This window comes from Triticum dicoccoides, chromosome 2B (assembly GCF_002162155.2).
Source record: "Triticum dicoccoides isolate Atlit2015 ecotype Zavitan chromosome 2B, WEW_v2.0, whole genome shotgun sequence".
Classification (NCBI taxonomy): Eukaryota; Viridiplantae; Streptophyta; class Magnoliopsida; order Poales; family Poaceae; genus Triticum; species Triticum dicoccoides.
This window is the reverse complement of record NC_041383.1, coordinates 797,120,309-797,142,772: the sequence shown is the minus strand read 5'-3', so window position 1 is coordinate 797,142,772 and position 22,464 is coordinate 797,120,309. Positions and strand designations below refer to the sequence as shown.

The window sequence follows — 22,464 nt, the reverse complement described above, 5'->3', positions numbered from 1 at the left end:
AGCTGGTCGCTAGGGGGCACCGGATGGCCGGCCTCAGCATACTGAGACCAGAAGACCTTCTCCGTTGAGCTCCCCTCCTCGGCTCGATAGAATGCGGCGGCATCAGACACGCTGCGAGGCAGATCTGCAAACGCCCCTGGAAAGCTCCGAATTCGGGTAAGTAACACGTAATTTACATTCACATGCTTGCTTTGCATGAAAAATGCCTTACCCGCTGCTATCTTCCTCACCAACTCAATCTTCTGAAGGGACTTATGGGCATCGGCCTTGGCAGTTTTGGCACTTTCGAGAGTCGAGGCAAGCTCGGACTCTCGAGTCTTTGAGTCACGCTCCAAACTCTCATGCTTTTTCATGAGAGCCTGGAGCTCTTGCCGAACCACCGCCACCCGCGCCTCCTGCTTTTCTCGCTCTGCCCGTTCCGCGGCCGCATTGCGTTCGGCTGCGGACACGGCCTCCTTCAGGGTCGCCACCTCGCTCGTGGCCCCTGTAGTACCCATGTTATCCTTGTTATTTTTTGTTGCAACCTAAATCCTTTTCTGTAAGGTACAAGTTCAAAGTGGTGTTACTCACCTTCTTTGTCCTGGAGCTGCTTCTTGGCACGGCCGAGCTCTTGCTCGGACCGCTCGAGCTCCTGCTTCAAAGCACCGACCTCCGCAGTCAGTGCGGTAGAGGTCAGCAGCGCAGCCTGCAACCCATATTGACATAATTTTTTAGCAACCCTGCGTATATCTTCTTTTTTTTCAAATCCTCAGTCCGGCTTTTCTTTCCGAACACCGAACTGAGCATCAGGGGCTACTGTCTATGCGGTATTACATTGCATATTTTTAACTTCTTACCTCAAAGCCTGATAGAAGGCTACTGCAGGCTTCGGTTAGCCCGCTCTTGGCGAGCTGTACCTTCTGAATCACCGCACTCATAATAGTGCGGTGTTCTTCCTCGATGGAAGCGCTCTGGAGCGCCTCCAACAAATTGTCCGGCGCCTCTAGTTGGACGAAAGCCGCCGGCGTCACGGTCTTGCCCTTCTTGCGAAGGGGCCGCCGGCCGGACTCCGGAACCACTGCGGGTTCTGATATGGAGTCCGGCGCAAAGTCCAGGAGGCCGCCTTGTGGCGCCTCCGGAGCCTCCACCTGATGGGTCCCTTCTTGGGATCCCACCTCGGCGTCCTCGGTGTCGCGAGGGGTGGAGGCGGTCGGGATGGAGTCTACATCCGACGGAGCCAACGACCTGCTCGATGAAGCGGGGAGATCATCATTGGCCGGACTACAGGCAGCATGCGGCATCAGAATGACACTATGTGACACAGAAAAAGAAATTATAAATCATTCAGGAATCCGGACACTTACGATCTTGCCAGAGGCCTGGCCCTTGAAGGCCATTCTTCCTCGCCAATGTTGATGTTGGCGGAGCTGTCCGGGAGAATAATCCTTCCCCTCTTGGACCCTTCGGCCTCCCCTGTTGAGGAAGCCTTTCTTTTCTTCTCTCCCTCCTCTGGGAGAGAGTCCTCTTTCTCCTCCTCGTTTTCGGGGGAGGAGTCCGCCCCGGAGTCGTCGGACACCTGAAAACGGGAACTCTTTCGAGCACCCATGGCCTCCTTCTTGGCCTTCTTCTCCGGCACCACGTGCGGTGCCGGAACCAGCAGCCTCGCTGGACGGGCGTCTACTGGGTTTTCTGGCATAGGAGCCAGGCAGATAATCTGCTCCGCCTTCCTCATCCAGTCCTGTCAAAGGAAAAGGGGAAATTAAAACCCGCATAGAGTAAAACTATGAAAAGCAAGTGTCCCGTAAAGGGGTAGAATCACTTACCTCGTCGGCTTGGTGCTGCGAGCGAAATCCGCGATCTTCGGTCGCGGATGCGGGGGCTTCGGCGTCCTTAAACAGCACCCTCCAGGCGCCTTCGTACGTCGTGTCGAAGAGCCCGCTCAGCGCCTGGTGCTGTTCCGGATCGAACTCCCACAGATTGAATGCCCGCTCTTGGCATGGGAGAATCCGGCGGACGAGCATGACTTGGACCACGTTAACCAGCCTGAGCTTCTTCACTAGCTTCTGGATACAGGCTTGGAGTCCCGTCAGCTCCTTCGAAATACCCCATAGCAAGCCCTTCTCTTTCCAGGAGGTGAGCTGCGTGGGGATACCAGATCTGAATTCGGGGGCCGCCGCCCACGTAGGGTCGGCGGCTCGGTGATATAGAACCACCCCGTTTGCCACCCCTTAACGGATTCCACGAAGGCCCCTTCGAACCAAAGGACGTTGGGCATCTTGCCCAACATGGCGCCTCCGCACTCTGCTTGAATGCCCTTCACTACCTTCGGCTTGACATTGAAGGTCTTGAGCCACAAGCCGAAGTGGGGCTGGATGCAGAGGAAGGCCTCGCACACGACGATAAACGCCGAGATGTTGAGGATGAAGTTCGGCGCCAGATCATGGAAATCCAGGCTGTAGTAGAACATGAGCCCCTGGACAAAGGGGTGAAGTGGAAAGCCCAGTCCGCGGAGGAAGTGGGGAAGAAAAACGACCCTCTCATGGGGCCTGGGGGTGGGGATGAGCTGCCCCTCGTCGGGCAGCCGGTGCGCGATGTCGCCGGACAGGTAGCCGGCGCTGCGCAGTCTTTTGATGTGCTCCTCCATAACGGAGGAGGTCATCCACTTGCCTCCCGCTCCAGACATGACTGGGGAAGGTTGAGACGAGATGTGCGGGCTTGGGCGCTGGAGCTCGAGTGCACGGAGATGGATAAGCAAAGGAGGAAGAAGGCGTAGGTGAAAAGGTGAATCCTTATCCCTTATATGGGCGGGCGAAGTCTACGCGTCCCCCACCGGCCTGGTAAAACTCGCTTATCCCCCAAGCGTCACCATCAATGGCGCGGTTGGGTTACCCACGTCCGTATTGATGAGAATCCCGGATTAAGGGGGAACACGATCTCTGCTTCGACAAGACGTGCCAAGGAAACCGCTTCTCTAAATGCGCTAAGGTGGTAGAATAAAAAACGATTCAAGTAATGGCTTGGTAGTGGCGTGACGTCATGCCGCAAAAAACGTCAGCATATTGAACTTGTGTATATATTATTCTCTCTACGGTGGAATGTGGAATTTATTTTGCAGAGCCGGACACTATTCTGGTGTTCACAATCTTCTATCATTCGGAGGAGGAACCCGCCTTGCAATGCCAAGCAGTATACGCGCCGGACTTATCATCATTGAAGCCTGGTTCAGGGGCTACTGAGGGAGTCCTGGATTAGGGGGTGTCCGGATAGCCGGACTACCATCATCAGCCGAACTATCATCGGTCAGACTATCATCATCGACCGGACTCCAAGACTATGAAGATACAAGATTGAAGACTTCGTCCCGTGTCTGGATGGGACTTTCCTTGACGTGGAAGGCAAGCTTGGCGATACGGATATGTAGATCTCCTACCATTGTAACCGACTCTATGTAACCCTAGCCCTCTCCGGTGTCTATATAAACCAGATGGCTCTAGTCCGTAGAACAACAACAACCATTACAATCATACCATAGGCTAGCTTCTAGGGTTTAGCCTCCTTGATCTCGTGGTAGACCCACTCTTGTAAACATCCACAATATCAATATCAATCAAGCAGGACGTAGGGTTTTACCTCCATCAAGAGGGCCCGAACCTGGGTAAAACATCGTGTCCCTTGTCTCCTGTTACCATCCGCCTAGACGCATAGTTCGGGACCCCCTACCCGAGATCCGCCGGTTTTGACACCGACACTCTCCCTCTCTCCTTGCTGGATCAAGGCATGGGAGACGTCACCGGGCTGCATGTGTGTTGAATGCGGAGGTGCCGTCCATTCGGCACTAGGATCATCGGTGATTTGGATCACGACGAGTATGACTCCATCAACCCCGTTCACTTGAACGCTTCCGCTTAGCAATCTACAAGGGTATGTAGATGCACTCTCCTTCCATCGTTGCTAGATTACTCCATAGATTGATCTTGGTGATGCGTAGAAAATTTTGAATTTCTGCTACGTTCCCCAACAGTGGTATCAGAGCTAGGTCTATGCATAGTTACTATGCACGAGTAGAACACAAAGCAGTTGTGGGCGTAGATGTTGTTAATTTTCTTGCCACTACTAGTCTTATCTTGCTTCGGCGGCATCGTGGGATGAAGCGGACCGGACCGACCTTATACGTACGCTTACGTGAGACAGGTTCCACCGACTGACATGCACTAGTTGCATAAGGTGGCTAGCGGGTGTCTGTCTCTCCCACTTTAGTTGGAGCGGATTCGATGAAAAGGGTCCTTATGAAGGGTAAATAGAAATTGGCATATCACGTTTTGGTTTTACGTAGGTAAGAAACGTTCTTGCTAGAACACCTCTAGAAGCCACGTAAAAACTTGCAACAACAATTAGAGGGCGTCTAACTTTTTTTTGCAGCAAGTGTTTTGTGATGTGATATGGCCAAAGGATGTGATGAATGATATATGTGATGTATGAGATGATCATGTTCTTGTAATAGGAATCACGACTTGCATGTCGATGAGTATGACAACCGGCAGGAGCCATAGGAGTTATCTTTATTTTTTGTATGACCTGCGTGTCATTGAAGAACGCCATGTAAATTACTTTACTTTATTGCTAAACGCGTTAGCCATAGAAGTAGAAGTAGTCGTTGGCATGACAACTTCATGAAGACACGATGATGGAGATCATGATGATGGAGATCATGGTGTCATGCCGGTGACGAAGATGATCATGGCGCCCGAAGATGGAGATCAAAGGAGAGCAATATGATATTGTCCATATCATGTCACTATTTGATTGCATGTGATGTTTATCATGTTTTACATCTTATTTGCTTAGAACGACGGTAGCTTAAATAAGATGATCCCTCGAAATAATTTCAAGAAAAGTGTTCCCCCTAATTGTGCACCGTTGTGAAGGTTCTTTGTTTCGAAGCACCACGTGATGATCGGGTGTGATAGATTCTAACGTTCGAATACAACGGGTGTAAGCCAGATTTACACACGCAATACACTTAGGTTGACTTGACGAGCCTAGCATGTACAGACATGGCCTTGGAACACGGAAGACCGAAAGGTCGAGCATGATTCGTATAGAAGATACGATCAACATGAAGATGTTCACCGACATTGACTAGTCCGTCTCATGTGATGATCGGACACGGCCTAGTTGACTCGGATCATGTAATCACTTAGATGACTAGAGTGATGTCTATCTGAGTGGGACTTCATAAGATGAACTCAATTATCCTGAACATAGTCAAAAGGTTTTTGCAAATTATGTCATAGCTCGCGCTTCAGTTCTACTGTTTAGATATGTTCCTAGAGAAAATTTAGTTGAAAGTTGATAGTAGCGATTATGCGGACTAGGTCCGTAAACTGAGGATTGTCCTCATTGCTTCGTAGAAGGCTTATGTCCTTAATGCACCGCTCAGTGTGCTGAACCTCGAACGTCGTATGTGGATGTTGCGAACATCTGACATACACGTTTTGATAACTATGTGATAGTTCGGTAATGTTAAACGGTTTAGAGTTGAGGCACCGAAGACGATTTCAAAACGTCGCGGAACATATGAGATGTTTCGAGGGCTGAAATTGGGATTTCAGGCTCATGCCCACGTCAATAGGTATAAGACCTCCGACGAGTTTCTTAGCCTGCAAACTAAGGGAGAAAAGCTCAATCGTGGAGCTGGTGCCCAGATTGTCTGAGTACCACAATCACTTGAATCGAGTGGGAGTTGATCTTACAGATGAGATAGTGATGTTTCTCCAAAGTCATTGCCACCAAGTTGCTAGAGCTTTGTGATGAACTATAACATATCAGGGATAGATATGATGATCCTTGAAATATTTGCGATGTTTGACACCACAAAAGTAGAAATCAAGAAGGAGCATCAATTGTTGATTGTTAGTGAAACCACTAGTTTTAAGAAGGGCAAGGGCAAGAAGGGATACTTCATGAAACGGCAAATCAGCTGCTGCTCTAGTGAAGAAACCCAAGGTTGAACCCAAACCCGAGACTAAGTGCTTCTGTAATAAGGGGAACAGTCACTAGAGTAGAATTACCCTAGATACTTGGTAGATGAGAAGGCTGGCAAGGTCGATAGAAGTATATTGGATATACAATGTTAATGTGTACTTTACTAGTACTCCTAGTAGCACCAGGGTATTAGATACCGGTTCGGTTGCTAAGTGTTAGTAACTCGAAATAATAGGCTACGGAATAAACGGAGACTAGCTAAAGGTGAGCTGACGATATGTGTTGGAAGTGTTTCCAAGGTTGATGTGATCAAGCATCGCACGCTCCCTCTACCATCAAGATTGGTGTTAATGCTAAATAATTGTTATTTGGTGTTTGCGTTGAGCATAGACATGATTGGATTATGTCTATCGCAATACGGTTATTCATTTAAGGAGAATAATGGTTACTCTGTTTATTTGAATAATACCTTCAATGGTCTTGCACCTAAAATGAATGGTTTATTGAATCTCGATCGTAGTGATACACATGTTCATGCCAAAAGATATAAGATAGTAATGATAGTACCACCTACTTGTGGCACTGCCATGTAAGTCATATTGGTATAAAACGCATGAAGAAGCTCCATGTTGATGGATCTTTGGACTCACTTGTTTTTGAAAAGTTTGAGACATGCGAACCATGTCTATTGGTGTATATGCATGAAGAAACTCCATGCAAATGGACCGTTTGGACTCACTTGATTTTTGAATCACTTGAGACATGCAAATCGTACCACATGGGCAAGATGACTGAAAGCCTCGTTTTCAGTAAAATGGAACAAGAAAGCAACTTGTTGGAAGTAATACATTTTGATGTGTGCAGTCCAATGAGTGCTGAGGCACGCAGTGGATATCGTTATGCTCTTACTTCACGGATGATTTGAGTAGATACTGAGTATATTTACTTGATGAAACACAAGTCTGAATTATTGAATGGTTCAAGTAATTTCAGAGTGAAGTTGAATATCATCATGACAAGAGGATAAAATGTATATGATATGATCATAGAGATGAGTATCTGAGTTACGAGCTTTGGCACGCAATTAAGACATTGTGGAAATTGTTTCACAATTAATACCGCCTGGAACACCATAGTGTGATGGTGTGTCCGAATATCATAGTTGCACCCTATTGGATATGGTGCATACCATGATGTCTGTTATCAAATTACTACTATCGTTCATGGGTTAGGCATTAGAGACAACCGCACTCACTTTAATAGGGCACCACGTAATTCCGTTAAGATGACACGTATGAACTATGGTTTGGAGAAACCTAAGTTGTCGTTTCTTAAAAGTTTGGGGCTGCGACGCTTATGTGAAAAAGTTTCAAGTTGATAAGCTCGAACCCAAAGCGAATAAAATGCATCTTCATAAGACACCCAAAACAGTTGGGTATACCTCCTAATTCAGATCCGAAAGCAATAGGGATTGTTTCTTGAATCGGGTCCTTTCTCGAGGAAAAGTTTGTTTCGGAAAGTTGAGTGGGAGCATGGTGGAGACTTGATGAGGTTATTGAACCGTCAGTTCAACTAGTGTGTAGCAGGGCACATGAAGTTGTTCCTGTGGCGCCCACACCAATTGAAGTAGAAGCTTATGATAGTGATCATGAAGTCTCGGATCAAGTCACTATCGTACCTCGTAGGGTGACAAGGATGCGTACTACTTCAGAGTGGTACAGTAATCCTGTCTTGAAGGTCATGTTGCTAGACAACAATGAACCTGCGAGCTATGGAGAAGCGATGGTGGGCCCATATTCCAACAAATGGTTAGAAGCCATGAAATCCGAGATAGGATCCATGTATCAGAACAAAGCATAGACTTTGGTGGACTTGCCCGATGATCGGCAAGCCATTGAGATAAATGGATCTTTAAGAAGAAGACGGACGTGGACGGTAATATCACCGTCTATGAAGCTCGACTTGTGGCGAAGAGTTTTTCACAAGTTCAAGGAGTTGACTACGATGAGATTTTCTCATCCGTACCAATGCTTAAGTCCGTCGGAATCATGTTAGCATTAGCTGCATTTATGAAATCTGGCAGATGGATGTCAAAACGAGTTTCCTTACCAGTTTTTGTAAGAAAAGGTTGTATGTGATACAATCAGAAAGGTTTTGTCGATCCTAAGGATGCTAAAAGGTATGCTAGCTCCAGCGGTCCTTCCATGGACTAGAGCAAGCATCTCGGAGTCAGAATACGCACTTTGATGAGATGATCAAAGATTTTGGGTTTATACAAAGTTTAAGAGAAACTTGTATCTCCAAAGAAGTGAGTGGGAGCACTATAGAATTTCTGATGAGTATATGCTGTTGACATATTGTTGATCAGAAATGATGTAGAATTTCTGGAAAGCATATAGGGTTGTTTCAAAAGTGTTTTTCAATAGAAAACCTGGATTAAGCTGCTTGAACATTGAGCATCAAGATCTATAAGGATAGATTAAAACGCTTAATGGTACTTTCAAATGAGCACATACCTTGACATGATCTTGAAGGTGTTCAAGATGGATCAGTCAAAGAAGGAGTTCTTGCCTGAGTTGTAAGGTATGAAGTTAAGACTTATAGCTCGACCACGGCAGAAGAGAGAGAAAGGAGGAAGGTCATCCCCTATGCTTTAGACGTAGGCTCTACAGTATGCTATGCTAAGTACCGCACCTGATGTGTGCCTTGCCACATGTCTGGCAAGAGGGTACAAAGGTGATCAAGGAGTGGATCACCAGACAGCGGTCAAAATTGTCCTTGGAGTAATAAGGACATGTTTCTCGATTATGGAGGTGATAAAGAGTTCGGCGTAAAGGGTTACGTCGATGCAAGCATTAACACCTATCCGGATAACTCTGAGTAGCAAACCGGATACGTATAGTGGAGCAACCATTTGGAATAACTCCAAGTGGAGCGTGGAAGCAACATTTACAATATGACCTAGAGATTTGCGAAGTACATACGGATCTGAATGTTGCAGACCCGTTGACTAAAACCTCTCTCACAAGCAAAACATGATCAAACCCCAGAACTCATTGAGTCTTAATCACATGATGATGTGAACTAGTTTAGACACTAGTAAACTATTTGGATGTTAGTCACATGGCGATGTGACCTGTGAGTGTTAATCACATGGCGATGTGAACTAGATTATTGACTCTAGTGCAAGTGGGAGACTGTTGGAAATATGCCCTAGAGGCAATAATAAATTAGTTATTATTATTATATTTCCTTGTTCATGATAATCGTTTATTATCCATGCTATAATTGTATTGATAGGAAACTCAGATACATGTGTGGATACATAGATAACACTATGTCCCTAGTAAGCCTCTAGTTGACTAGCTCGTTGATCAATAGATGGTTACGGTTTCCTGACCATGGACATTGGATGTCGTTGATAACGGGATCACATCATTAGGAGAATGATGTGATGGACAGGACCCAATCCTAAGCCTAGCACAAAGATCATGTAGTTCGTATGCTAAAGCTTTTCTAATGTCAAGTATCATTTCCTTAGACCATGAGATTGTGCAACTCCCGGATGCTGTAGGAATGCTTTGGGTGTACCAAACGTCACAACGTAACTGGGTGGCTATAAAGGTACACTATGGGTATCTCCGAAAGTGTCTGTTGGGTTGGCACGAATCGAGACTGGGATTTGTCACTCCGTGTGACGGAGAGGTATCTCTGGGCCCACTCGGTAGGACATCATCATAATGTGCACAATGTGACCAAGGGGTTGATCACGGGATGATGTGTTATGGAATGAGTAAAGAGACTTGCCGGTAACGAGATTGAACAAGGTATCGGGATACCGACGATCGAATCTCGGGCAAGTACTATACCGCTAGACAAAGGGAATTGAATACGGGATTGATTGAATCCTCGACATCGTGGTTCATCCGATGAGATCATCATGGAACATGTGGGAGCCAACATGGGTATCCAGATCCCGTTGTTGGTTATTGGCTGGAGAGTTATCTCGGTCATGTCTACGTGTCTCCCGAACCCGTAGGGTCTACACACTTAATGTTCGATGACTCTAGGGTTATAGGGAATAGATATACGTGGTTACCGAATGTTGTTCGGAGTCCCGGATAAGATCCCAAACATCACGAGGAGTTCCGGAATGGTTCGGAGGTAAAGATTGATATATAGGAAGTATGGTTTTGGCCACCGGAAGTGTTCCGAACATCACCGGTAGTGTACCGGGACCACCGAAGGGGTCCGGGGGTCCATCGGGAGGGGCCACGGGCCCCGGAGGCATACATGGGCCAAGTGTGAGAAGGGACCAGCCCCTAGGTGGGCTGGGGCGCCTCCCTACCAAGTCCCATGCGCCTAGAGAGAAGAGGGGGGCAAACCCTAGGGCAGATGGGCCCTAAAGGCCCATGCCTGGTGCGCTTCCCTCTCCCCCCCCACTTGGACGCCACCCCAGATGGGAATTGGGGCTGCCGCCACCCCTAGGGAGGGAACCCTAGGTGGGGGCGCAGCCCTCCCTCTCCCCCTATATATAGTGGAGGCAAAGGGGCAGCCCAACACACAAAGTTCTTCTCCTGTTGGCACAGCCCTACCCCTCTCCCTCCTCGTCTCTCGTAGTGCTGGGCGAAGCCCTGCTACAGCGCCACGCTCCTCCACCACCACCACGCCGTCGTGCTGCTGCTGGACGGAGTCTTCCCCAACCTCTCCCTCTCTCCTTGCTGGATCAAGGCATGGGAGACGTCACCGGGCTGCATGTGTGTTGAACGCGAAGGTGTCGTCCGTTCAGCACTAGGATCATCGGTGATTTGGGTCACGACGAGTACGACTCCATCAACCCCGTTCACTTGAACACTTCCGCTTAGCGATCTACAAGGGTATGTAGATGCACTCTCCTTCCCTCGTTGCTAGATTACTCCATAGATTGATCTTGGTGATGCGTAGAAAATTTTGAATTTCTGCTACGTTCCCCAACAGATGTGAGCATGGCGAGCAGCGGCAGCGAGCTAGTGTGGTATGGAAAAACGTTTGGAGGCTCTAGATAACAGGTTGTCATGACCAGGTCGGAGAGGGTATGAGGAATCGAGCTGAGAGAAGGGAATGGGGACGAACATGAGTGGGTGAGGAGCAGACATGCGAGAGGGGGAAGGAGATCACACAATTCTCATTCGTTGTAGGCCACCACGGGCCACGGCACACACGCGCGCATTGCAAGCCCGAGTCCAACAGGCTGTTGCAACTTGCGAGTTCAGAGTTTCAGGGTCTGAACTTGCACTCGTTCAGTCAGCTGTAGATGCATCGGCAGGCGTGACAAAATCATGACCTAACAAATGCTCTATCTAAGTTAACTTTGGAGAACCAAATAGATGCTTCTCCTCTGTGATCGACCCAGGAGACTGAAGAATGCAAACAAGTTAACAGGAGGCAATTCTTATTCAAGTTTCATCCAAATTTCTGACAACCGAGGACATGACTGACATGACTATGCAACGTGCCCTAGCTCTAGCCGTTTGTCTTGGTCATCATCGCCAATTGTCTCATAATCCTGACGCTCCTGCAGTCGGAGACGAACATGTCCCACGGGAGGTCGCCGGCGAGCAAGATGTTGTCGTCCTTGTCCTCGTAGGCCACGACCATGTCACGAGAACTACACCAAGCAATCTGAGTGAGCCGGCCCAAGCGAAGCCCACCAGGCCGCAGCGCAGCAAGCAGCCCAACCAGTGCTACACCGGTCCAGATTGGAGCCAGTGAGGCAGCGAGTGTGCCTGCCCCTACTTAGCGCATGGTTGGTGTGTGCATGAGGGGCATGAAAGAAGTGAACCCCGATCCGGCCGCCTGTGGCGTGTTTCTCCTCCCACCTCCGGCTCTTTCTCCCCGAATCCCCTTCTTGCTGCTACCCAAGGCGTGTATCTTGAATTTGAGGGATTAATCCACAGTCTATCTAGTTCGAGAGGTAAGATCCGTGTCATTTGGTATCAGATTGCCGGTCCCCGCTTCCTCATCCTGGCCCCGACGCGCACGAAGAGCCTCAAGGCGGTCATGGCGGATCTCGTTCTGTAGAAGCAGATGGCGGACACGACGGTCGAGCGTGGCGGCATCGTTGCAGCGCTGCTGGCGATCCAGAAGTCGCTTGACAAGATGGATCCCACGGTGACCCGCATGGAGCCCGTGCTCGCGTCGCTCGAGCCCAAGGTCGCCGATCTCACAGCGTGGTGCCTCGGCGTGGACCACGCGGTCAGGCAGCTCCAAGCTGATCTGAGCGAGATCCGCGCTGAGCTCGCCAAGATCACCACAAGACCCTTCTTCCACGAGGCGGGCAAGGCCGGTACTAGCGGGATCCAGCCCGCGGCGGACGCGGCCTTTGCCACCAACAACACCAGTGGTGACGGCCATGGGCCCGATGGCCATGGCAGGACTCCACCAGTACGGGCTTCGGTGGGGGGAGCCCCTTGCTCCCCGCACCGACCCTGGCCAATGGTACGTTCAGGACTCCATTTCCCCCTGTTCCCCTGCTTGGTCCCAGTCAAAATAGCGGCCCCGTATCTGCACCCTGCAATTCCTATTCCCACTAGTCTGTCCTGAATTTGATGGGGACAATCCTACTGGTTGGCGCATCCGTTGCGAAGCTTACTTTTGTGTTTGTGCTATTGATCCCAGTACCTGGGTGGATACCGCCGTGGTCTATTTCACCAGCGATGCAGCTCTGTGGCTAGAGTGGTCTCAAACTCATGTTAAGTTTCCGCAGTGGGAGTATTTTGTTGCTGCTGTTCTAGAGAAATTTGGTCGTTCTGAATTCCAACACCTAGTTCGCAAGTTCTCTAGATTAAAACAAACAGGTTCGGTTTTGGAATATGCCGAACAGTTTAACATAGCTATGCATAGCCTGTTGGCACATCACAAATCATGGGATCCTTTATTTTTCACCACGCAATTCTTGGATGGTCTGAATAGTGACATTAAGGCAGCTATTATTCTGCATCGTCCGATCGACTTGGAAACTGCTGTTTCTTTGGCTGCATTACAGGAGGAGGCCTTGGAGCTTATTCAGCAAGACCGCGCGGAGATGACTATGACAAGCCAGCAACAGAGAGGTGGCCGTGCTTATCATGCTTCGCCGCATCCTCCCACCCCGCTGTCTATTCCAGCAGTCGTGTCCTCAGGCAAAATGCCGTCGACATCGATCGCGGGTGGGGATGATCATCGCAGTCCAGACAGCTCCAAGCCTGCTTCCACTACTTCGTCCGTTAACGACAAGCTCAAGACATTGCGTGCCTATCGCCGTGCACAAGGCCTCTGTTTTACCTGCAGCGAACGATGGGGGCCAGGGCACACATGTGCAGCCACGGTCCAGCTGCATGTGGTCGAAGAACTGGTGGGCATGCTCAACAACCCTCCTTCGCCTGAGTCCGTTCACCTCTCAGCAGATACCTCAGAGGAAGATCTCTGTCTGCTCTCAGCGACAGCGGCAACTGGCACTGAATCCCCACGAGCCTTCCGTCTGCTGGGCCAACTCAAGCAACGATCCCTCTTGATGTTGGTGGACTCGGGGAGTTCACAAGCTTCATCAACTTCGACATTGCCGGCGAATGGCCTGGGATTCAAGCAATACCAACCCCTCTGAGAGTCAAAGTAGCCGATGGTGCTATCGTCTCTTGCACTAAAGAGATTCCAGCAGTCGAATATCAAGTACAGGGGCACAACTTTCAGTCCCCGCTGAAGCTTTTTCCTCTGGGTGCTTACGATGTTATCTTAGGAATGGATTGGCTCATGACAGTTGATTGAGGCCAGAAGCACATGCAATTCCATCACTCGGGGGCCCTTTGCCACTTGACTGGGATTTCTGCCATCACCACCTCCTGCAAGATCCTTTCGCTGGACGAGCTGCATCTGATGCAGGCACGAGACAAAGTGACACACGTGCTGCAACTCTGCTCTGCTAAGATAACACCAGACGGGATTGAGATTCCCCCAGAAGTTCAGAATCTTATCTCTGAGTTTGAGCAATTGTTTGAAGAGCCCTGAGGCCTCCCACCAGCGCGTAGCTTTGATCATTCAATTGATCTGTTGCCGGGTGTGAAGCCAGTGAATATTCGACCCTACCGCTACAACCTAGCATAGAAAGATGAAATTGAGGCTTTGGTGGCTGATATGCTGAAACGGGGGATAATCCAACCAAGCCGCAGCCCATTCGCATCTCCAGTTTTGTTAGTGCTCAAGAAGAATGGTGAATGGCGTTTCTGTGTTGACTATCGCCATTTGAATGCCATCACTATCAAAAATCATTACCCGCTGCCCGTTATCGATGAACTGCTCGATGAATTGGCTGGTTCAGCTTGGTTTACCACTTTGGATCTGCGAGCTGGTTTCCATCAGATCCGTATGCGTCCTAAAGATGAAGCCAAGACTGCATTCTGGACACACCACGGTCATTTTGAATTCAAGGTAATTCCGTATGGGCTCACTAGAGGGCCTCCCACCTTTCAGTCCGGGATGCACATGGTGTTGGGGTTGTTACTTCGGAAGGGCATGCTAGTTTTCATAGATGACATCTTGGTTCATAGCCGTACCCTACCCGATCATTTGCTGTTGCTCAGGTCCGTGTTTCAGCGTCTGAATGAGTACTCACTGAAAGTCAAGCTCAACAAGTGCATCTTCGCGCAGCTGCAGCTCAAGTACCTGGGTCATGTCATCAGTTCTGAAGGTGTCAGAATGGATCCGTCCAGTGTGGACAAAGTGAAGGATTGGCCACAACCTCTCTCAGTCAAGGAACTGCGGCAGTTCTTGGGTCTTGCCGGCTACTACCGTAAATTCATGCACCATTACGGCGTGATTAGCCGTCCTCTAACTGATCTGCTAAAGAAAGGTGTCGTTTATGCTTGGACACCGTTACACGAGGAGGCTTTTCAGGAGCTCAAACGAGCCCTGATATCGGCTCCAGTGCTTGCCTTGCTGGACTTCACCAAGCCATTCGTCTTGGAGACGGATGCCTTAGAGCATGGAGTTGGCGCAGTCCTAATGCAAGGTCACCACCCCATTGCCTTCATGAGCAAATCCTTGGGACCCAAGCTCCAGACGCTTTCTACATACGAAAAGGAGTGCCTCGCCATCCTCATGGCTGTGGACCGATGGCGCCCATACCTCCTCACTTCCTCCTTCGTCATCTGCACGGACCACCGCAACTTGGCGTGTCTTAATGAACAGCGCCTGACCACCCCCTGGAAGCAAAAAGCACTGACTAAACTGCTCGGCCTCCACTACACCATCGAGTACAAGAAAGGCGCGACCAACTTGGCGGCGGATGCCTTGTCTCGTCATCCAGAACTATCTGACTAGCTCCACGCAGGTTCAGTTTGTGTCCCTTCCTGGCTGGAAGAAGTTAAGAAAGGCTACTTCATGGATCCACAGTGCACCAGGTTGTTGGCAGCAGCTGCAGCGCGGGCTCCTATCGATCCGCCATTCACTGTCCAAGATGGGATCATTCGCTACAAAGGACGCATCTGGATTGGTAGCAACAAACAAGTGCAAAATCAACTCCTCGGTGAGATGCACTTCAGCGCCATCGGGGGGCACTCGGGCATCCAGGCTACTTACAGCCGTATCATTCGCCTCTTCGCATGGCCTCAACTCAAGCAAACTGTCAAGAACTTCGTGGCGCTCTGTGCTGTATGCAAACAAGCTAAACCGGAACATGTAAAGTACCCTGGGCTGCTGCAGCCGCTGGAGGTGCCAACGCAAGCCTGGCAAGTAGTCACTCTTGACTTTGTCGAAGGGTTACCGACCTCCCGTGGCTTCAACTCTATCCTGGTGGTGGTGGACAAGCTCAGCCGGTATGCTCACTTCATTCCCCTCCGCCATCCATTCACCACTCTCCAAGTGGCGAAAGCATATATGGATTTTCTCTTCAAACTACACGGACCTTCAGATGCCATGGTTTTCGACCGTGATAGAGTCTTCACCAGTCGGGTCTGGAAAGAATTGTGCAAGCTGACACACACAACCCTCAATATCTCATTTGCTCGGCACCCGCAGACTGACGGCACAACGGAGCGTGTCAACCCGTGCATGGAAATCTATCTCCGCTGTTTTGTTCATAACTGCCCCAGCAAATGGATGGATTGGCTCTCCCTCGCGGAATTCTGGTACAACGCTTCCTACCACTCCACTCTCAAGTCTACCCCCTTCGAAGTGCTCTATGGCCACAAGCCTTGCTTCTTCGGCATCTCTAATGTGGCTGATGCTGCGGTCACTGATCTGGCTCAGTGGACTGAAGAACGTGCCACCATGGTGGCTTTGCTCCGTCAGCACCTTAACAGAGCCCGGTAGGATATGAAAGTGAAGGCAGACCGCAATCGGTCAGACCGAGTGTTGGCTGTGTGAAAGTACATGTAGTCCGCATATGTAGTTTTGGTAATTAAATGACAATCCTAATGGACTAATGTTTGCATTGAGTTTTACATTTGAAGGAAAGTTCCATTTCCAATGCATGAAGAATATTGGATGAACTGAAGGATGTTTGTTCCATGGTGATGCAAGAAGGAGATAGAATGGATTCAAAATGAATGCCATATACATATTGTTGTGCATGCATCATGGCTTATGGGTTGAACCATGATGGATCAAGATCTTGAGAGAATGATTAAAGAGAAGAATTCTACATATGCTTGATGATAGGATCATTATGAGCTCATTTGTTGAGTCGGGGATTATTATGTCTTGAAGCAAGTAATTCAAGTGAAGAATTCATTGTGCCTCTCAAGATACTATGTTGGAGCATGAGAACGGGCAAATGATGTCCAATATGATATTCAAGGAGAAACTTGATATGGTCATGGTGAATTGAGATATTGGTTATTATGTCTTGAAGAAATGAAGCATAGTGAAGATATCAATAGGGCCTTCAAGACATCAATATTAATCATGGAGCAAAGATAAATGTTGACCAAGATGAAGATCAAAGATAGACCTCTAAGATAGACAACACACAAGCGCATATCATGTGCTACATGAGACCTTGTGGTATGGTAAGAATTTATCAATTGCGCTTTGTGTACTAACCCATACTATGTGTTGTCTATGTTATGTGGGTTAGGTAATTCTCATGAGCTTGGTGCTTATAAGAAAGCTTGGTGCTCATCAAAGTATGTCATCAAGTAATTAATGTTGATGGACAAGTAAAGATGAATGCAAAGCAAATCTTCCCACATTGTGTATGGGGGAGCTACTTGAAGACTTCTCCAATGTCTTGTCTTGCCTTCAACTTGAGCCATGAAGAAACATCAATATAAAGCTCAAGTGAAAGGCTCTAGTCAAAGGTATTAGTTCCTTTGGCTTTAGATGTGAGGATCGATGACCATCTAAAAGGATATATGCTCAGGAATGAGTTTTCGGAAGCTATCTAGTATAGTTCTTTTATGATTCTTGAGTTATAGGGATCCCGCACTATTAAGAGGGGATCAAAGGGGTTAGTGATGGATTTGCTCAAGTCAACATCATCTATTTCTATTCTTCTCACATCATTTTCCAACATAGGCATATTTCGCTCCTATCCAATACAAATACAATATGCCTACATATCTCAAAAGAAAATCCAAAGCCAACTAGGTTCCCCAAAGTATATGTATAACCATTGCATGCTTTGCACCCTCCATTATGGCTTATCTTGGGTGGTTCTATATGTGAGGACCTGGAGTTTTTCCATAGCTTCAAAACAAGTCCAAGATCATCAAAATCGGAGTCCGGATGTAAAAGTTATGCATGTTTCAGTTTTGGGGTTCCAGCTGTTTTTTTGATGGCCGGACATCCGGGACTTGGCCGGATGTCCGGGCTTTCGGGTCGCCCCGGATGTCCGGGATCCTCCCGGAAATCCGGCCCGCAAATTCCAAAACCTGTTTTCAAATGTTGGTTGTGCCCGTCGGATGTCCGACACTTGCCCGGATGTCCGGCCCGGCGCTGTCACTTACTCACAAACGGCTAGTTTTCTAGGCCCTCTATATATACCCCTCTACTAATCCGGTAGAGGGTTGACCACTTCATCCCAAATCGCCCCACGAACACAAGTGGCTCCCTCTCACTTCTCCTACACCAAATCTTAGATCCCGGAGAGATTTGTGAGAGTTCTTGAGAGTTTTTCCAATCAAGTGATAGATCCACTCCCTCTCCCTCTCTTGACCAAAGGAATTCGTGATTTGAGCAAGTCTTGAGTATTTCCCCTTTGTTCTTGTTACTCTTGGAGGTCGAAGACTCCTAGGCGGTAGGAGTGCTCCAGTGAGGAATCAACTTGTGATTTGTCCCCCGGAAAGTTTGTGAAGGTTTGGAGGCCGCCTCAAGGTCTACCACTAGTGGTTGAGGATCGCCTTCGTGGTGATATCTCAAGAAGAATAGGGTGAGCCTTCGTGGCGTTGGTGTGCCTTCGTGGTAACATCCACCTCTCTAACGGTGACTAGCTTCCCTCCAAGGAAGTGAACATCGGGATACATCTTCGTCTTCGTGACTTTGGTTATCCCTAACCCTAACTCCTTACTTGTGGTTTACTTTGGTCACTTGACCGTGCATTCACTATATCTTGTTGTCCTCATTATATTGTGTTGGTTACCATATCGTAGAGATCATTTAGGCCAACGCTTTATAGTCCGCAATTCATACTTGCTACTATTGTTCTATCTTGTGCTGAGTGTGAATTGCTAGCTTGTACATTCATTTCCATATCTTGTGACATAATTTGTGTAAGCTTGTATTGCTTACTTGTGGTTGTGTGTATTATTCATTTACATATCTTGTGATATACATTGAGTAAGATTGTGTACTTACTTGTGCTTACTCATATCCTCGTTGTTCTCATCTTGTTTATCCTAAGCTGTTGGTGCACTTAGTGGGCCTAATATATTTAGGATTTGTGCTTGAAAAGTATCCGCTTAGTTTATTCCCGCATTAGGATATAGCCAAATCCGTAAAAGATTTTAAAACGCCTATTCACCCCCCCCCCCCTCTAGGTGACATCGTGGTCCTTTCACTGTGGGGGATTGGGTGTTCCTCAAGCTGCAACCATGAGCACAATCATCCGTGGTAGCGCGCGCTAACCACAAGCTTGCCTTTCGATTCTTTCGACCGTTTCAGGTGCTGCAACGTGTGGGCGAAGTGGCGTACAAGCTTGCACTCCCAGAGCATTCCAGGATCCATCCTGTTATCCATGTCTCGCAGCTTCGTGCCGGCCTTCCTCCCGCCACGAGTGCTATGCCAGAGCTTCCAGTACTCGACGAGGATCTTCTTCCACTACAAGTACCTGAAGCTGTCCTCCAGAAACGTCGCGTCCAACGCGGAGCCCGGCAAGTGAAACAAGTTCTGGTGCAATGGTCGGGTTTTCCTACATCCTTGGCAACCTGGGAGGACAAGATTCCGTTGCGGTCTCGTTTTCCCCGAGCGCTGGCTTGGGGTCAAGCCAAGCGTAAAGGAAGGGGAAATGTCACGAGAACAACACCCAGCAATCCGAGTGAGCCGGCCCAAGCAAAGCCCACCAGGCCGCAGCGCAGCAAGCAGCCCAACCAGCGCTACACCGGACCAGATTGGAGCCAGTGAGGCAGCGAGTGTGCCTGCCCCTACTTAGCGCATGGTTGGTGTGTGTGTGAGGGGCACGAAAGAAGTGAACCCCGACCCGGCTGCCTGTGGCGTGTTTCTCCTCCCACCTCCGGCTCTTTCTCCCCAGATCCCCTTCTTGCCGCTACCCAAGGCGTGTACCTTGAATTTGAGGGATTAATCCACAGTCTAGCTAGTTTGAGAGGCAAGATCCGTGTCAGACCAGGCCCAGCATCTGGCCGGCCAGGCCCAGGAGCGCCGCCCTGAGCTCCGCGTGCCCTCCGTACGCCCCCAGGTCCACCTTCCGCTGGTACTGGGCTCCTTCCACGCTGACCTTCACGTACTTGTTGTCCGTGCAAGCACCGCCACCATAGCCCGGCGGGCTGAGCCGCAGTTCAGCGTCGACCTGCACGCATAGCATGTGAAGGATCGGCGAGCAGATGCAAATGAACGCGCGCGGAAACAAGTCGAGTCGAGTGTCCAGTCACAGGATCCAACTCGTGCAACCAAAGCTCGCAAGCACGAGAGAGAGAGAGGGAGAGAGAGAGAGAGAGAGGGAGGGAGAGAGAGAGAGATGGTTGTGGGGGAGGTCTGGTCTGACTGACCGTGCCGGTGGTGCGCGCCCTCTTGCCGATGTCCCGCCGCGCCGCCATGACCTCGCGCTCGCTCGCTCACGCAGAACAGAGGGGGTAGGAGGCAGGAAAGAGTAGCAGGGAGAGAGATGGCCGGCCAGATCACATGGAAAGAAAGAAGAAGGATGTGCGTCGTCATGCATGTATGTGCGAGTGCGTTGTCAAGTACGTACGTACGTGTGCTCGCACCATTCGTTGGTTGGTTCATCATCAGCGTCAGCATCGTGCGCTCATATCTGGTTGCCGACCCCAAAACGGCAGCCGATTCACGACCTCTATCTCCTCCTCCTCCATTCTCAACAAATCGGCCGGGCAAGCGAGCGCATCGTGCCAAATCGGCCGGCACGCAAGGAAAGTTGGTGCGTGGCCCACATGCATGCGCGCATGAATGCAATGCACCGCGTGTGTACTACTCTACGTACGATCGGCGCTGATCGTGGAAGGGAGGAGTACACACTTGGGAGTGTGAATGTGTGATCGTGGCACCGATCAGGGGTTGTTTATATATAGGTTTTTTTAGTTTAGTTTCAGGGGAATATTTTTCGTTATGTGGTTAGTTTAGTTTCAGGGGTTGGGAACTCCAGATCTAGATTAGGGCCAGGCCGCCATCGCCGACGACAGCTTGGCAATGACCACCAGCAACCGCATACCACCGTATCCAGAGATAAGAATAGAAGCTCTCCTTCCGGCTCCTCAGCGATTTGGGCTTCCTGGCCGTTGGATCGGGTGGCTTGATCGGATCTAGGCCGTCGGATTGACCCCTGGAACGACCTCGTCCGTCGGATCAAAAAAGTTACTGCTGGAATGAATAGTTACCGTCTCGTTCATGCCATGGCGCGTAAATAGCCTGCCCCGCCGTGGGCATTTTCGTCATTTCACGCTTGCGCGTATAAATTGCGTCGCCGCTCGTGGAGACGACCTAGCCGCCTCTCTCCCCTGCACTCGCGCACCCCCTCTCCTCTTCCTCCCGTCCTCCCTCCTGCCCACTAGCTCGATCCCCACTGCTCACCGCCTCAGACGCCGGCCGATTCCGGCCGCTCCGGCGCCGTCCGGCACACATGCGGCTGCAGCTCTACTAGCTTCACCACGTCGATCCACTTTTCCTCACCTCCTGTGGTCGCCCCCATCGATTTCCCCCTGCTAGGGTTTCGATGGTGGAGGTCGACCTCGCCTCCGGCGGCCGCCTGCTCGTTGCCCGGCGCGACTAGACCGCCGGCATCAACACGGAAGAGGTGTTGTTCGTCATCATCAATCTGCCTCAAGCTCACCGGATTCAAGAAAGGGCACGGGCGGCAACTCCCTCCCGGATTCCATCCGTTGCAGGCGCTCCGGTGAGTCCACCTTGATGCATTGTTTGTACCTCGCACACTTTTTTTGAAGTCCATGTGTTGATTTTAAGGAGTTTATGAGTTGACCAAGGTGCTATTAAGGAATTATCCAAAGATTGGTCATGTGAGTGTTGAGCTTATTGCAAGCATGTCTTGAAGAAGAAGATTATGTGATCATTCATGTTTACCTTCAAGACATCATCCAAATGAAGAGGGTTGGAAAGATTCAAGGTTGATCTAGCCTAAGTACAGAGAGTGATTCAAGTTGATCAACACACAAAGCGCACAAGTTGTACCGAGAGGGACGAAGTGTTCCCATGGTATGGTAAGCATTGTCCATTATGCTTTGTGTACTAACCCATGGTCTACGTGAGAGTTCTTTGTGGGGTTAGGTATGTTTCCATGGTCTTGCGTCAAGAGGAAGATCCCATACAACCCATGGAGGATGACATCAAGTGGTGATCGTCATCAAGTTTGCTGTGTGCAAGTTCAAGTGGAGCAACACGAAGAGTGGCTCACCCATAATGGAGTATGGGGGAGCAATCAAGTTTGAATCTTGCCATCCATTGTGGTGTCAATGGACTTGTGAAGATGTGCCGAAGAGTCGCTCACCCATAGTGGACTATGGGGGAGCAATCATCTAGTCTTCATCGAGCCAACGCAATCAAGAAAGGTGGTCCAACTTGAGGGAGTCAAGATCGTCTTCATCTAGCTCAAGTGGACCATGTGCAAGGCAAAGGTTTTCCCTTGATAGGTTTTCTATTTTACCGGTCTCGTGGTGGTAGTTGGGAGACCGGGTTATAGGATCGTTTGTCGTACTATCAAGGGGGGCTCTCAAGTTGGTAGCTTGATCGTATCGTTAGTAGAGAGCTCAAACCATTGCATCCTTGCATCATGTTTCTTTGTTCTTGTTTGGTTCTCTTTATGAGTCTTAGAGCTTATGGTCATCTTGATGACAAGCTTGAGTTCAT

The 22,464-nt window shown here is 49.3% G+C and overlaps 1 protein-coding gene across 1 annotated transcript; it reads right to left on the bottom strand.

The window, feature by feature from the left end:
* Positions 1-11,466: 11,466 nt before the first annotated feature.
* LOC119361471 (auxin-responsive protein IAA14-like) lies at positions 11,467-20,186 on the bottom strand. Its single transcript, XM_037626661.1, has 3 exons — positions 20,139-20,186; positions 19,757-19,939; positions 11,467-11,625 (listed from the first exon to the last, which is right to left on the bottom strand). The coding sequence occupies exons 1-3, from the start codon at positions 20,184-20,186 to the stop codon at positions 11,467-11,469; spliced, it is 390 nt and encodes a 129-aa protein (XP_037482558.1).
* Positions 20,187-22,464: the final 2,278 nt, after the last annotated feature.

What these genes read in the sequence shown, in the direction of transcription:
- LOC119361471 (XM_037626661.1), bottom strand. Translation starts at nt 20,186, where the DNA reads ATGGCGGCGCGGCGGGACATCGGCAAGAGGGCGCGCACCACCGGCACG. An exon ending in GGGCGCGCACCACCGGCACG is followed by an intron (nt 19,940 to 20,138) that starts GTCAGTCAGACC and finishes CTATGCGTGCAG; the next exon opens with GTCGACGCTGAACTGCGGCT. An exon ending in CCGGCCAGATGCTGGGCCTG is followed by an intron (nt 11,626 to 19,756) that starts GTCTGACACGGA and finishes CGGCTCACTCAG; the next exon opens with ATTGCTTGGTGTAGTTCTCG.